This window comes from Delphinapterus leucas, chromosome 2, assembly GCF_059928025.1.
Source record: "Delphinapterus leucas isolate spDelLeu-1000000601 "Yukka" chromosome 2, BTC_Dleu_Yukka2, whole genome shotgun sequence".
NCBI lineage: Eukaryota > Metazoa > Chordata > Mammalia > Artiodactyla > Monodontidae > Delphinapterus > Delphinapterus leucas.
In genome coordinates, this window is record NC_143130.1 from 6,646,742 (window position 1) to 6,664,624 (window position 17,883).

At 39.5% G+C, this 17,883-nt stretch overlaps 1 protein-coding gene across 1 annotated transcript in view; it reads left to right on the forward strand.

Annotated features, from left to right (window-relative positions):
- The window catches only part of ITGA8 (integrin subunit alpha 8), a 178,641-nt gene that overhangs the window by 148,482 nt on the left and 12,276 nt on the right, over positions 1–17,883 (forward strand). Inside the window, exons 26-27 of the mRNA XM_022580578.3 lie at positions 4,297–4,410; positions 11,986–12,087. Coding sequence (XP_022436286.1) covers positions 4,297–4,410; positions 11,986–12,087 — 216 coding nt within the window. The remainder of the gene's footprint in view (positions 1–4,296; positions 4,411–11,985; positions 12,088–17,883) is intronic.

A 17,883-nucleotide genomic window follows, 5' to 3' on the forward strand; every position in this document is an offset into this window, starting at 1 on the left:
CTTCCTTCTGTGCCCACTTTCTGGAGAGTTTTTATCATAAATGGGTGTTGAATTTTGTCAAAAGCTTTTTCTGTATCTATTGAGATGATCATATGGTTTTTATCCTTCAGTTTGTTAATATGGTGTATCACATTGATTGATTTGTGTATACTGAAGAATCCTTGCATCCCTGGGATAAATTCCACTTGATCGTGGTGTATGATCCTTTTAATGTGTTGTTGGATTCTGTTTGCTAGTGTTTTGTTGAGGATTTTTGCATCTATATTCATCAGTGATATTGGTCTATAATTTTCTTTTTTTGTAGTATCTTTGTCTGGTTTTGTATCAGGGTGAAGGTGGCCTCATAGAATGAGTTTGGGAGTGTTCCTTCCTCTGCAAGTTTTTGGAAGAGTTTGAGAAGGATGGGTGTTAGCTCTTCTCTAAATATTTGATAGAATTCACCTGTGAAGCCATCTGGTCCTGGAGTTTTGTTTGTTGGAAGATTTTTCATCACAGTTTCAATTTCATTACTTGTGATTGGTCTGTTCGTATTTTCTGTTTCTTCCTGGTTCAGTCTTGGAAGGTTATACCTTTCTAAGTATTTGTCCATTTCTTCCAGATTGTCCATTTTATTGGCATAGAGTTGCTTGTAATAGTCTCTTAGGATGCTTTGTATTTCTGCAGTGTCTGTTGTAACTTCTCCTTTTTCATTTCTAATTTTATTGATTTGAGTCCTCTCCCTCCTTTTCTTGATTTTTTTTAAAAAAAGAAAACAATGACTGACAGCTATAGAATTCTCATATTCAGTGCCAATGAGAAAGCCCTCTGGCGAACCAATCTCCAAACCTATGGGAACCAACAATTTGGAAAATCAAGATTCGAATATATTTTCCATTTTCCACTTTGGCGTATTTCTCATGCATACGCTGAGGCAATGAAGTTCAATAACTAAAATTCCTTTGAATATTTTATTCACTTCTGTTGTAAGGTCAGATTTTTTCCCTCCTTCTCTGTCTCATTAAAGCTTTTTAATACAAGACGATTTTTAACCTCTGAATATCGTAGAAACGTATTATTTACAGATGAGAGCAAGGCGAGCCTTTATTTCCATATCTGATTTTGCTAACTCATGTTTTATTCCCTTTCTCTCTCATTGGTTGAAAAATTGCAAATCATCCACCTCCCCATGTCCTCAAGTCAAAACAGTTCTGGATAGAGAGTGATTATGCAAAGTTTATTTTAAAATCAAAAGCTAAATAAGACCTCCTACGGTTTTTGTTTAGTTAAAAACAACTTACTGAATCCCATTTCTGATTAGGAATTTGAAAGTGCAAAATGCCAGCATCCTGTGTTGGGATCATAATTTCCAATTTGCATAGGAAAAATCTGTATCTGTTAACATGGAACTATAATTTCTCCTCCGCCTACGAATATCCTTGCCTTTCTCATCTTGGGTCCCCGCTGCTTTTGTACTTTTCATCCCATCTCCTCCTCTCCAAGCTTTCTTTTCCTCCCTTTCACTACTCAGCGTACAGAAACCTTATCTTTCTGACCCTCCTCAGCATATGATACTCTTGACCACTTCTTGAAATCATCTCATCTCTTGCCATCCCCACAACATTCTCTTCTGGTTCTCTTCCTGCCTTCTGGCTTGCCCCTTCTTGGAATTTTTCACCAACTTCTCTTCTGCCCATCCCTAAACGCTCCTGTGCCTCAGGATTCCATCCTCAGCCCCCTCCTCTTCTCTCCCATCGATTTTGCTCTTTTAGAGAAATTTCTTGTGTGACTCCAGTCAGGCCTAGGTGCGCCTTCTGCCATCTTAGCCCCTCCTGACTACACTCTAGACTGTATACATCCATCTGAATGTCTGATCGACCCCAGCCCCAACATGTGCAAAACTGTCTCCATGACCCCCCCGCCTGAAATGTGTCTCTTCTCTAGCATTCCCAATCTCAGGAAAGCCAGTACCCATTCACTCAATCCCCCAAACAAAAGAGCTCCCCCATCCCTCTCTCTCTTTCGTCCCAACCTTCGATTAGTCACCAAGGATCTACTCTACTTCCTAAACTTCTCTAGAATTCATCTTCTTCTCTCCAGTCCCACTGCGTCAGTTCAGGGCCCCACATTTCTCACTTGGACTCTGGCCATTTCTCACTTGGCCTTTATCAACCTCCTTGCCTCCCACTCTTCTCCCTCCATTCTTCCTCACCTACCACCCGTCCCCTAAAATACAAACATGATTAGATCCCTGGCTTAAAATGCTTCATGGGCTTCCCGGGACCTTCTGAATCAAACTGAAACTTCTTAGCAAATAGGAAGATTCTTTACCACCTAGACTTTACCTCATTCATATCTCATTTCCACCTGCCCACCCCACCCCCCAAATACCCTTTTCTCCTCTCTTCTGAACATGCCCTGGTCTTATACAGGAGAACCATGCCCTCATCACCTCATACTGCTAAGTAACTCTTCCTCGCCCTTCAAGATTCATCCTGAGCACCACCTTCTCCAAAAACCCTCCAACAGAGCTAGCTAACAGGGACCACCATCCCAGGGAGTCTACAAGAATTACCTCCTTCTGACTCCCCTCTTTTGTCTCCAGAGGGTGGGATTGGTGATACACAGCACGTCAGTAACGGAGCACAGGTAAACAGGAGAGTCCTCACAAGGGGCACGAACTGTAGAACTTTGAGATTCCTGTTCCTGCTCAATGCACAAGGCCCCAAACCTCTCAGCGCCCAGCTAGTGGAACCAGAACGGCTCAGCCCACCTGTATTTGGAAACATCTTAGAGAAATCTGGCCTTACTGGACTTTATCAGATACACAATCCTGACTGCTTTGTTTTTGGAGAATTCTGAGGTTCTCAGAAAAGGTTTTTATATTTTTTCAAACCATTTTTTTAAGTTGAGAAGTATGTTTTATTTTTTGGCCACACCGCATGCGGAAACTTCCCTGACCAGGGATCAAACCCGTGCCCCTTGCAGTGGAAGGGCAGAGTCTTAACCACTGGACCACCAGGGAAGTCCAAAAACAGTTTCTAATTGTATCAATAGTACATTCCTCAGGTTACTCTGTGGTTTATGGACGTCATTAAAGTGAGATGCCTCAGTCCACTACTTCACATAATATCCAATAAACTGATGCTTACTGAGCATCAGTGCTTGAGAGGTGGAAAATGAATAAAGCACGATCCACAAGATAAATTCAGGTCAGTGAGGGGGTACAATTCGAGAAGTATCATCCTATCCATGGGCACACAGAAAATGAATTGTGAGGTGTCCATTGATTTACATATTGGGATCCAATCAGAAAAATACAATTCGATAGAATGTCATCATAATGAACTCTTTCTAGGAATATGCATTTCATATATTAAAAGTTACCCATTATAAGTTAGGCAACCCTACAGACTAGTTTAAAAACAGCTTAATATATGTGGAATCTAAAAAAATGGCACAAATGAACTTATTTACAAAAGAGAAATAGAGTCACAGATGTAGAAGACAAACTTATGGTTACTAGCGGGGAAAGAGGTGGGTGAGGGATAAACTGGGAGATTGGGATTGACATATACACACTACTATATATAAAATAGAAAACTAATAAGAACCTACTGTCTAGCACAGGGAACTCTACTCAATACTCTGTGGTGACCTATATGGGAAAAGAATCTAAAACAGAGTGGATATATGTATGTATATAGCTGATTCACTTTGCTGTACACCTGAAACTAACACAACATTGTAAATCAACTATATTGCAATAAAAATTATAAATAAATAAGTAAATAAATGCAGCTTAATGGATGGAACTTGCAGGAGATTCTGCCTTATAACCAGGAAGTAACTTATATAGAATAATGTTATGGAACAAATACCTGTCAATGGCTTAATATCATTGGGTCTCTGAGATAATGGACTCATGGACCTTCTTCTGAAGCTTTTTCAGGATTTACTTAGTCCAGGGTCAGGTGTTGTGATTGTCTATAAGAAATATCCTCCCAAGTTCTGAGAATATGAAACAGCAGTTCAGTCACTGATGTGGGAAGATTGTTTTAAAGTCCTTAGAACAGAGCTTAAATTTTATGTTGTATTTTATGTTCCGTTTTAGCTCTACATTACCATTAACGCTGATGCATCTTTCCTACCAAACTGTGTTTTTTCTTGATCATTTCAGTGTACTTGTTCTTTATTTAAAGTTTATGGATTAAGGGATGACTTCTGAGGAAACAAAATGTAAATAAACTGACTTCGGTGTTGATTCTCTACCACAATTTAAAGACACTGGTTCGTCACCACTGCTGTTGTTTTTTGCAGAATTGTACAAATATCGAGTGCTTACAAATCTCCTGTGCAGTGGGACAACTAGGAGGAGGAGAAAGCGCTGTCCTGAAAGTCACGTCACGGTTATGGGCCAAGACATTTCTCCAGGTAAGAGAAACAGTGCAGCACTGACGTGCCACTCACAGGAAACCTCTTCTCAAAAGCTCAGAGGGAAGCTTTTTTGAAAAGGATTTTTAGATGTTTTACCTTTTTTAATGTTTTGATTTTCTATTTTTTCCATTAAAATTTTTTATATTTTTAGATTAATTTTCAAAATTTTAATTTAATTTTTAAAAAATTTTGAAGAACTCTCTGGAAGGAATGGAGCCTAGATCATCTGGTCATCTTTCCCATCAGGTGAAGTTGATATTTTTCCAGGTTTATTGAGATCTTATTGACATATGACCTATGTAAACTTAAGGTGTACAATATGACAATTTGATACTATATATTGTGACATGATTATCACAATAAGCTTAGTTAATACCTCTATCCCCTCACATAATTACCTTTGTGTGTGTGTGTGTGTGTGTGTGTGTGTGTGTGTTGAGAACTTTTAAGATATGGGCTCTTGGGCTTCCCTGGTGGCGCAGTGGTTGAGAGTCTGCCTGCCGATGCAGGGGACGCGGGTTTGTGCCCCGGTCCGGGAGGATCCCACATACCGCAGAGCGGCTGGGCCCGTGAGCCATGGCCACTGAACCTGTGCGTCCGGAGCCTGTGCTCCGCAACGGGAGAGGCCACAACAGTGAGAGACCCGCATACCGCTAAAAAAAAGAGATATGGGCTCTTAACAACTTTGAAGTTTATACTATAGTATTGTTGACTATAATCACTATGTTGTACATTAGGTCTCCAGGACTTATTGATGTACTAGCTGCAAGTTTGTTCCTTTAACATCATGTATCCATTTCCCCTACACACAACCCCTGGTAACCACCAGTTCTCTATTTCTATGAATCTGGCTTTTTTTAGATTCCACGCGTAAGTGGGTTCATACCCTATTTTTCTTTCTCTGTTTGAGTTATCTCACTTAGCATAATGCTCTCAAGGTCCATCCATGGTGTTGCAAAAAGCAAGATTTCTTTCTTTTTTATGGCTGAATGATATTCCATTGTGTGTGTGTGTGTGTGTGTGTGTGTGTGATATGTTAGGTGAACGCAATTTAAATATCCTCAGTCCCTAAGACCGTCAGACAGTAACTGAGATTTGAACAAATCTGTTTGACTCAACACTATCTAGTAGTTCCTCGGTAAATAGTAGTTAATGAAATGATGGTGAGTACAAGAACATAATTCAAGCCATATGCCCAGAAAAATTCAAATATAAATAGTTTAGCAGGGGAAGAGATAGTGTCCTAGAAAGTGCTTCTTGTCTGGTGATACCACAGCCTGGGCTTCAGCCAGAAGAGCTTCTCAGTAAAGTTCCAGGCACGTTGATTTGTAGATTCCTCACTGCTTTGGCCTGTCTGGACTGTGGCATCCCATACTTCTCAGGATGATTATATTGACTGTGTGTATTTTAAAGGTTTAAAATCTCCTTTATACTAAGCAGATGAATTTTTCCACGTGGAAATTGCTATTTATTTAAATGAGACTGCTGTGTTGTGACCTTGTTGTTTGGGGAGGATTTGGGGGAAAAAAGCTAAATTAAAACTCAAGTCTATGCATTCTTGCCCATATTTTAACTACCAGAAAACTCATTTGACTCATTGTACCATAGAAAATCCAAGGATAAAATACTGAGTCTAGTTAATAATACAGAATTTTGTAGCTCTAGATTCTCACGTTTTCTGTAAGTCAGAATACTTGCGGTAGTCTCACAAATCTTATATAATTTTGTTTCTAAAATAAAGAGGAGGAAAATTAAAAGTATTTTTAAAAAGTTTTTTGTGAAGCATTCTTTTTTTTTTTTTTTAACCTAAGGCAGGATTCTTCAACCTCAGCCCTATTAATATTCTGGTTCAGAGAATTCTTTGTTGTGGGGTGGTCCTGTGCATGATAGGATGCTTAGCAGCATCCCTGGCCCCTGCCCACTAGATGCCAGTAACAACTCTCACCTCAGCTGTGACAACGAAAAATGTCTGCAAACATCGCCAGTGTCCCCTGGGGGCAAAATCATTCCTGGCTTTGAACAACTGACCTAAGGAGAAGGGCAGTGCACAATTTCTTTTTGCTGTTGTTGTTAAACCATGATTTATTCATTCACTCAATAAATATTTATGAAGTACCAACTGCCAACTATGTGCCAGGCACTGCTTCAGGTACCACTTGCATGCCATCAATTTGCTCACAGCCATTCTGCTTTTTGACTGTTACTTTTTCTCTAAGAGTTGGGGGAGATGAGTTTTAATGAATCCCCAAGCCCACACAGTCTAAATGATAACCATCCACCCCTCCTATTACTTTGGGTATCACATCCTACTGAAATGAGGAAGCACAGCTTTTCAATGAAGCAGGACTAAAATCATTATGGCAAGGGGGAAATGACTATTTCAGATGACATACGTCTGTCTGTGCATAACATACTGCTCCAATAGAAGACCTATGGAGCGAAAATTGCACCTTTAAGAAAGACAAATACCATATGATATCATTTATATGTGGAATCTAAAATATGACACAAATGAACCTATCTATGAAACAGAAACAGAACCACAGACATAGAGAACAGACTTGTGGTTGTCAAGGGGGAGGGCAGGTGGAGGAGGGACGGATTGGGAGCTTGGGGTTAGCAGATGCAAGCAATCATATTTAGAATGGATAAAAACAAGGTCCTACTGTATAGCACAGGGAACTATATCCAATATCCTGTAATAAACCATAATGGAAAAGAATATGAAAATGTATATATATATATATATATGTGTGTGTGTGTGTGTGTAACTGAATCACTTTGCTCTGCAATCAATTTGCAGAAATTAACACAACATTGTAAATCAACTATACTCCAGTAAAATAAATCTTTTAAAAAGTTAAAAAAATAAAGCACTTTCACCATGTAGAAGTAAAAAAAAAAAAAAGACAGAAAAGAAAATTGCATCTTCATCTGCCTGTTGAAAACCCAGTGGATATGGGAGAAGTCAATAGCAATTGAGGGATTTTCTTTTTTTAAACATCTTTACTGGAGTCTAATTGCTTTACAATGTTGTGTTCGTTTCGGCTGTATAACAAAGTGAATCAGCTATACGTATACATATATCCCCATGTCCCCTCCCTCTTGCGTCTCCCTCCCACCCTCCCTATCCCACCCCTCTAGGTGGACACAAAGCACCGAGCTGATCTCCCTGTGCTGTGGGGCTGCTTCCCACTAGGATTTTCTAAACAATAACTATTGAGCACAAGTAGAGTCAGACCAGAACAACCTGCAGGGACGTTCTGAGGTTCTACCAGAGCAAAGTGACGCTTCCAAAGATTCAGGAGAGACTGGCACACATCGCTTCATGTTTACCCACAGCCATAGCCCAAACTTCTGTACTTCCACTGTTTCTGCTTATACCAGTCTCAGAAGCTGATGGCTAGAGAGGACAGCATTACTGCAAACTGCCGCTGGCCTGCCGCTCAGAGAATATACTACATCCTGGAAGTCTTTAATAGTTTTGTCACACAACCCAGCAGGAGGCAAACATTTTCTGCCTTCCTCATCCGGGAGAGAAAGTTTACGATTCTCGGCTGACGCGATCTGCGGCATTGTGTTTGGCTTTGCCCACAGGGTAAACATGCACACTGGCCTTTACTGCTACACGATGATCTGTGCTGTGACTGTTGCTTGAAAGAGCAACCTCTTTAACAGCTTAAAAGTTTGACCAGTAATTGTTTTAAGTTTTGTTCTCCCACAACGCCTTGTTTCTGGGCGATACTGAGTATTTAAACACAGGCTTTATAAAATGGGCGTGTGGTTTAAAAATAATTCTTGAGAAGGAATTTAGCAGCGGGGGAGCTCTTCATGGTCCCAGCCACCCTCACTAGGTCTTTAACCAACTTAAAAGCCTCACTCTCCACTCCATTTTTTCCCAGCTCTGTAACTTTTATTAGTACCATGACCGTAAGCCAATCTTTGTGCGCTAGGTACGTAATAGAGGCAGGTGGTGGGCTGCAAACCGCAGTTTAAATGATGTGGCAATGACAGAAGGATAGGGCATTTTCTGAGGATTAATAGCTAGCTGGGGCATGTGGAGGGTTCAAGATATTGTCAAGGGATATTAACTCCAGCTGCTTTTTTAATCCTAAATGGCCTACAATATGGCAGTGATGGCTATTACAGCAGTAGATTGCCACACAGAAGAAGAGATGATTTTTTAACATAAGAATAACATCATAGTTATGTAAAAAGCACTGCTGAAAGCATTCAACTTTGAACATGGAATCAATAAAAGGCCTGTGCTCATGAATTAAACGCTTACCTGTACCAGGTTTTTGCCTTACAGACACAGGACTCGTGTATCTTTGATGCTGACCTAGATCAGAGCTTAATAGCTCATATTTCCCATTCCGTGGAGCTTCAGAGCATCTTAGAAAAATGAAAAAAAATGCATTTTTCTACTGAAAAGGGTGGAAGAAACATTGCTTTTGGAGAATAATTTAAAATAAAGAACACATCAATCTATGAGTTGTATTATTTACAGTCTATTTGCCTACCACCAGATTTGTTCAGGTCCCAGACTGTGTCCATTTGCATCGCTGAATTAGCTAACGGAGGTGAGAGTGTGTCCATAGCCCCTTATCATGATCGGCGGCCCTCATTGTATGTCACTACCTTCTCTTACAACTTCCTGAACTTCCTAATCTCATTTATGGGGGAGGAGGTCCAATTCAATAATTGACAGAATTAAACCTTTTATAAGGTGCTATCAAATGGGTGGACACAGGATAGGAGGGTCATCGGATAACCCAGCCATCTGATGTGTTCATTCACCATCCATTCATGCTGTCACTCAAGCAGGACTGATGCAGCCCTTCCAGGCATAGTGTTCCGGGTGCTATGGAAGGTATAAGCCTTATTATATTCCACACTCTATGCCTTCCAGTTTTGGGTAATCTTGTCGGGGAAGAAAATAATCAAGAAAGATAAAAAAACTAAACAACAATGTGGAAATTCCAAACAATACAGGGCAACTATAGTTTCATCGCAGACTTCCTGAATCACGATCTGTGAACCTGATCCCAGGTGTTTCTGAGGTTCAGCAAAGCACAGTGTTTTGTGAACCAAGGAAAATGACGGTAAATATGGGTGATGAATGGAAAATGTGAGGAAGGTTCAAAATGGCCAAGAGTAGAGGGATTAAAGGAAGGTGAGAGAAAATCCCCTCAGAGAAACATGTTTCTCCACATTCGAGACTTCAAATCCCATCTCTCTCTTTTTTTAAAATTTTTATTGGAGTATAGCTGATTTACAATGTTGTGTTAGTTTTGGGTATACAGCAAAGTGAATCGGTTATACATATGCATATATTCACTCTTTAAGATTCTTTCCCCATATACGTCATTAAAGAATATTGAGTAGAGTTCCCTGTGCTGTACAGTAGGACCTTATTAGTTATCTATTTTATACATAGTAGTGTGTATGTGTCAATCCCAATCTCCAATTTATCCTTCCCCCACTCCTTTACTCCCTGGTAACCATAGTTTGTTTTCTACATCTGTGACTCTATTTCTGCTTTGTAATTAAGTTCATTTGTTATTCATTAAGAAACTTCCATGTTCATAAATGCAGAATCATGTAGGACAAAAACTTTCCATCTAGAGTTGATTCAGAGATAGAGTTCTCTCATGATTTGTTTCCCAAAGGTATGACTTCAAGAGCAAGGGAATTATTTTCTATCAGTGTTTTTTTATTGAACTTGGAGACTAAAGAAAACTTGTTCTTTGAAGGCTTGGGATCTTGGACACACATTTGAATATGTTATTATAACCCTTATGCACAGAATCTCATTACCAGAGTTTGTCATGTTTCTTCTATCAGCCATGGTATTAAGGAAAGTAGATTTAAATCAAGCACACACAAGATTTTATGAGCAAAGATTTCCACATTTTAAAAAACACTTCTCACACAAACAAAAATCCAGCTTTCAGTTAAAATGGAAACGCCAGGAGACAAGAGAACACAGGAAGAATAACGACGAAAAAAGAATTTTTCCAAATGAACAAAGTTGCTTACCCTATAATGTCAGGATAGAAAAAACAAAAAAGCCAAAGAAGTAGTGACTTTAAGTATATGTTTTGCATACTCTAGCCTGTCCTCAGCACGTAGAAGAAATGGGGTTTATTGAAGGGAGAAAAAATTGAACCACAGGGGAAAAATAAATTTGTAAAAGTACTGAAATTATTACAATGCAACCTGTTGGACTGGCCTCAAGAAACCCAACATTGGATTATAGATGGTGAAGTGCTAGTAAATGTTTAATAAACCACTTTCTGGAGGGACAAAAACTCTGAAATGTAACATTTGCTGATTCCCATGGTGTAACTGTTCCCGCCGTGGTCAGTTTCAAGCTGCCAACATGGCATCACTGAATACAGAGCTGGGAAGAGATGCAGGGCAGCACACCATCATATAGTATTTCCCCTACAGATACAATAGACTTAAATAATATCAAGAGCATAGATAATAGTAAAATGCAATAAAATTATTGCTAAGTACTGAGTTTAGAGTGTTTATTACCTTTTTAAAAATATAATTTACTAACGTTTATGTATATATAACTTGTTTTAATAATGGCTCTATTTAACAACAGGTACTCAAAATTCTTGAAATTTTAACATTCTGCTCTCCAGCGCCATTATGAGCCAGCTACAGCCCACCCCTGGATAGATCTCATCACTGTCTCAAGCTAAACGGAGGAGAACCACAGGAGCTTAAGTTCTCAGAATGGTTTTCCTTGAGTTACTCTTAAATACTTTCCCTTGACCTTAATCAACAGTTAATATGAGAACCGATTAAACAAAAAGAACTTGCGGAAAAGTTCTGTCAAAAACACTGTATGGTTCTAGGTGAGTGGTTCTTAACCAGGGGGATTTTGCTCCACAGAGGACACTGGCAGTAATTAGAGACATTTTCAATTGTTACAACTGGGTGAGGGGTGCTACTGGCATCTAGTGGGTAGATGCCATGGATGCTGCTAAACATCCTACAATGCACAGGACAGTTCCTTAACCAACCCCAAATCCTAATAGTGCCATGACTGAGAGATCTGTTCAGGGTCTTCTGTATAAGATGAAATGTGATTCATTTCTTTGTAACTTAGCAGCAGTCTCTCTCCTAAAATATTTCCTTCTCTCAAATAACAAGAATTTGTAACCCACGATGTCTCCCTGTTATGTTCTAATGGCACTTGTGCTTACTCCTTTTAGGAACTCTGCTTTTCTGTTTTTATTTTAACCTTATTATGCCAACTCTTTTGTTCATAAGATGAATTACCTTTAGAAATAAGAAGATGAATGGTTGGTTGGATGGATAGTGAATGGGTGATGGGTGGGTGGATGATGGACAGAAGGTGGACGGGGAGATGATGAATGGATCATGAATGGATAGATGAATGCGGAAAAAGTAAAGAGAGAAAAGGAAGAGAGAAGGAAGCAGGAAATTTTGCTTTGGAAATGGACAACATGAAAAACAACCGGTTGGCTGCCAATATAACTTTTAAAAGCTTTACATGGACTATACTTAACTAAATGTTTCTAATTTCAGAGGAAAAATGATCCCTATTCTCTTGCATCCCTGGTGTCCTTTGAAGTTAAGAAGATGCCTTATAAAGACCAGCCAGCCAAACTCCCTGAAGGCAGCATAGCAGTGAGTATCTTAAAATATATTAGGCACAAATCGTTTTATTGAAATTAGTTTTTAAATCACTGTTTTGCTTGTGGTAGGTTTACATGCTTATTACAGTGGCTTGAGAAAAGTTTCCTGCTTCAGATCACTATTTTCTTATTTCAGTCTGGAAATTCCTTAGTGTTATTTGATCAAATTTTTAAACCTTCATTGTAAACTTCTACCCCTCTCCCACAAAATTCAGGACTAATACCATCTTTTTAATTAGGCTCTTTTGTTTGAAAGAAGTCCAGATAGTCGTGATCATCAGAATGCAGTCATACCGATTGTAATTTTAAAGACAGCCTGGTGGGCTCCCCTGGTGGAGCAGTGGTTGGGAGTCCGCCTGCCGATGCAGGGGACACGGGTTCGTGCCCCGGTCCGGGAAGATCCCACATGCCGCGGAGCGGCTGGGCCCGTGAGCCATGGCCGCTGAGCCTGCGTGTCTGGAGCCTGTGCTCCGCAACAGGAGAGGCCACAACAGTGAGAGGCCCGTGTACCCCCCCCCCCAAAAAAAAGACAGCCTGGTGAGTGAGGGATGAGGGAGACTCTCTTCCTTAGGGACAGTTGCCACAGACCAGCTACAGGAACAGTCATCTTTCCTTTCTAAGCAAAGACCAGTAATATCTGGGGGAAGAAAGAAGTACACTCTGAGCTTCATTTGAATGAAACAGGTTTTCAATTGAGGCTATTAAACATTACTGACACCCACATATCTGTCACAGCACAACTGCTGGCAACCTGGTAAGGCCATGCAGAGCAGAGGGGAGAACAGATGACGGGGGATGAACAGGCACGGTCACCAAAACTCTGCCTTTAACAGTGACAGTGACCACAGTCAGGGCTCCGGGAAACAATGTTAACATGTAAACCTCATCTCTTGGTCACGCCATAGAAACTTACAAGCTCGACTTGGATTCTGGTCCCCAGGTCCTTGTTACTCAAAATGTGTTTTGCAGACCAGCAGTATCAGCAGTACCTAAGAAACTGTTAGAAATTCAGAAACAGGCCTCACTCCAGACCTGCTGAGTCAGAATCTGCCTTTTATCAAAACCATCAGGGCAGCAGGTACCCTGTCATGTTTGAGAAGCATTGCTTCGGACGGTGTAAAAGTCGATACTCTCGTAATTTCTCTTCAGCCTAGGTCTTAAAAAAGGTAACTAATATTTACTCTTTCTAGCCTAATCTACTTTTTGTAATTTAAATTCATCCCCTGATGAGTGATTTTCAACCCTGAGTATGCAAAGAATCACCATCCATGTGACTTTTAAGGTTTATACATGCTCAGACCCCATCTGAAACATCAGGACTGAGTGAGTCGGGTGGAGCTCTGCCACTGCACTTTGAAAGCTCTACAAGTGATGATTCTGCAGTGAAGCTAGGATTGGGAACCTCTAACACAGGCAGGCAGCGTCGAAGAAAATCCACAGATTTCAAAACAGCTTCTCCTGGCCTTCAACCTGGATCCACCCTGCTCTAAGTGGAAACCTTCTGGAAATCACTCTACGTACTTTGCTGAGGCTGTTAACCACATTGACCTGAAAGTATTGTTAAGAAGATTATTTAAATTATGTATAAAAAGCTCTAGCTTTGTACCTAAAACGAGTTAAGTCTCAGGTCTCAATAACAGTAACCCTCCCAAAATGTCTTACCTTCTCCAGCAAAGTCCAGGAAGTCCAACTGGAAACATCCATGGATTCACACAGTCAAAATATTTCAGTAAACTTTGGTGGCATTTAAAGCAAATACTGCCACATCTTTCTTCACTTAGCTTGCCTCTGTTTCTCTTACGAGATGTCTGCTGGAGTTTGGATTTATGTTCAACCTAGAAAACAGAGGCTTTGGGTTTTTAATATAGAATGCTCATCCAAGGAGGTTCAAAGGCTTGTAACTCTAAGGGAGATAAATCTGGGTGCTTTGTCTTCTCTGAGCACACGCTCCATAACAGAAACATATGTGACAGTCAATTCCATCAACAGGATTGCATCTTTCTGTCCTGGCCACAGGTGCCAGCCTGCTGTTCTCAACTCATCTCAAAAGATCCACAAAATGATCAGATACATGCTTCCCCCGTCCCTACCACCCTTGTTCCTGCATCTTTTAAAAAGTCTTGTTATCTGATGTAGATGATTTACTACACCATTTATGTAAAGGTTATGGGAAAACTTCTTAGGTCTCCCAATCCCTGACTGACTGAAGGAGACGTTGCCAGTGGGAAGTTAGCTGTGCCCTACAGGCTTGATTTGAGAGGACTGTGCTTAGAGCTGTTTCTTAGAGCGTGTTCTCAAAAATCCTGTCATCCTTATCTTGAAAAGGACCCAGCAGAAGGGAATTGCTTTCTGGTGGTAGAATCAGTTGGACTAGGTGGCTGAAGGATCATCAGAGCTCCAGTCCATACTCTGCCACTGGGGAAAGCATCTCGGTTCTTTCTTTGGTAGTAAGACAAAAATATTTGCTTGTTTTACTAGGCCCTTGTGTGCCATGAGAAGTCTATCTGTGCTTCCTTTTCAACATGGTCATAATGCAACCATTTCTTGAACCCTAGATAAACTTTCCATATTGAAGAAAATAGTAATCCCCACTTGCTACTGGCACAGTGTCTGTGTTTGTAACAAATGAACTCTCCGTGCCAGGTGACACTTGTCGTGATCAGAGGCAAGGAAAAGGTTGCAAGGGGATATGACTAAATGCTGAATCATTACAGCGCAGAAGAAAAAAAAATCATTCCGTTATTTGAGCACTTTTTTGCCTATTCATAAACTTTGGCATTTGTGTGTCATGTGACTAAAGCCGAATAATTTACATCTAGAAGAGGATATTATTGTCTGGTGTAACTCCAAAGGCAGTTATTATAAAATATTTCAGTAAAATCCTTAATTAAGAACTCACACATAAACTGTGAGTCCATTTGACTTTTTGAGTTGTTAGCAAAACTCCAGAATCTTAAAATGGATCTCTTACATGAAACAACTGTCTGGAGTTCAAACTTATCACAGGACTTCTTTTCTCACAGGAGCTATTTGAATGTTGTTAAAAGGTATGTTCAGCTGGTCCACTTCATGTTATTATTTTGTTCTAAATGGCACTCTAGGTAGGGTGTCTTGGTACATTTATATAAAACATTCTTGTGACCCCACTGAAGTATGTTTACACAAGATTTTGTGATACATAAATACAGGCATCAACATTAATCACCACTGCAAATACGACAGAGCTTTTTCCTTCTACCTTGGTATTTTGTCAAAATATACAAAAACATATCATAAATGTCAAGGATAAAATGTAGGCATATTAAAGACTTATTTATGGTCTTTCCAACATAATAAAGAACAACAAGATTTACAACACGATAAAGGTAAGATTAAATGTTCCCTACTTAGCATCTCTTTAAGAACATCTAAACCACTTACAATTCATGGATCCCCCTTCCTAAAATTGCAGAGTTATATTAAGTGGATTGTTAAAATTTTATACTAATTCTTTAAATAGCCATAGGTTCTTGATACATTAAAAAAAAAGAAAAACAGTTTGTTAATTAGTTGGCATGTAACTGAATTTTTCTCCCCATGTTTTAAGTACTCAAGTTACTCAATGTGACTCTTTCTTAAAGCAGTTGATATATGTAGTCAAAAACCCATGTTCTTAAAGTAAAGCTTTAGTCCTAAATACACCCCACTGTCCACCTTGGGACCACCTTCTTGATAAATGAATCTAATAAAGAGGGACTTGGGTAATCTGGCTCAACACACCATTGTGTGAGATTATACAAAAGTTCTCAAGCTGTGCAGTTCAATATGGTAGCCACTCACCACATTACCATGGATGGTGAGGACCCCAGATGTGGGTGGAGTGACTGAAGAACTGAACTAGTAGTTTTACTTCATTTTATCTCACTTAAGTGTAAACTTTAAAACTGTAGCAGTATAAGATATTTTTTCCATTAAACGCAGCTTTATTTTTGGGGTAAGACTACATTTTACTTTAACCAATAAAAATCCAGCAGTTGTCACTTGCTGCAAGTGTAAAATAAACACTGGGTTTTGGAGACTTAGTTAAAAAAAAAAGAAAAAAAAAGAAAGAATATTTTTATATCAATTACATGTTGATATAATTTATATCAATTACATGATAATTTTGATATTTAGGGTCAAATTAAATATATTATTAAAATTAATGCCCCATGTTTCTTTTTACTCTTTTTAAATGTGATGAATATAATATTTAAATGACATACATGGCTTGCATTATATTTCTATTGGAGAGCACTGATCTACACCAGAGTTATAGAGTGTTCCAGCTTGGAGCTGTTGATAATACCAACAGAGCTTCAGAGAACATAGGGTGTTTAATAAATCTTATTCGAAATGAATGAAAAATTCTTACTATAAATTGGTGTTAAGTCATTAGGAACTCTAGAAATTAAGACCTACTTTTCTTATTTATTATCCAATGGATAATCTAAGCTTCTTGTGAGCTTGTCAAGATGAGCTGCCAAATATAAATATTAGAAATAACAAAGTTTGGGTATTTTTCAACATTTTATTTCGTGGCCAAGCTTCTTCCAAACCATCCTAGGGTTTCCACAGGACTATGACAAATTTAAATAAACGCTGGTCCCGTAAGAGTGATCAATTAAGTCTTTTCTCTTAAGCTTGCCTGTAGAGTTCAAGTTTCTCGTCTATACAGAGTATTGAGTCTCAGGAAAGCTTGGCTTTACCTGTTTCCACTTGCAGATGAAATGCCCCGTTGCCATTTACAGACCTGAATATGTCACCTGACTCCCTAATCAATGTGTTCTCAGAAAGACCTCTCCTTCCAAGACCTGGATGACTCTCCCAATGATGTGTTACCTTTGACTCATCCACCCTTTTCTAGCAGCAGCCATCTAAATCCTCAGCCCTGGAAATCCGAGGAAGTGCTCTGGGGCACTACTGTTGTTCTGTATTTCTACTGTCTCTAGTGTAACAACTTCTCGACTAGGCAGTGAAAAACCTGGATAAGCTTAGGGAACCACCAGGGGCAACGGAAGGTCGCTGCACCTGCACCCGGTTTAGATAGAGATCGGGCAGCCTCCGTGCCACATACAAGTCCTAAAGGCAGCAGGAGAGGACAGCAGAATGCAGGCTTGGGGGCAAAGTCACTGAGTTTGCCTTCCTTTAAATCTCTATGTCCTTTCCCCTTAGTTAATTACAGATGGTGAACGTATATGACATGCATAATCCTCCCATTGAAAGGGCTCAGAGAAAGGGTATGAAATGGTATTTTTCAAATGAACATAATGTTACCAGGAGCAGACTGGCAAAAGTTTTGGTGATGAGAATTTCAGATTTTGGAACGGATAAGGACATCAGTGATCATCTTCTCTGAGACTGTTTTAAGACTGTTGTCAGACTCTTTGGAAGCAAATGCAAACAGAAAGCCAGCAGATTTTGTAATTATACCTTGTAAAGCTGTTTTCTGCTTCTAGACACCCTAATAAGCATACCCTGTTCAATTTAATGGGGTATTTTATTTGTACTTTTCCATCACTTCTGCAAAAAAACCTGCAAATATCATTATTAGATCTTTGTGAGTGACCTCTCCTGCTTGTTTCCACAGGTAGACCATGGCGGGGGGTGGGGTTTGGTTTTTTCTTTTAATTTTTATTGGAGCATAGGTGATTTACAACGTTAGTTTCTGCTGTACAGCAAAGTGAATCAGTTATACATATACATATATCCACTCTTTTTTTAGATTCTTTCCCATATAGGCCATTACAAGAGCACTGAGTAGAATTCC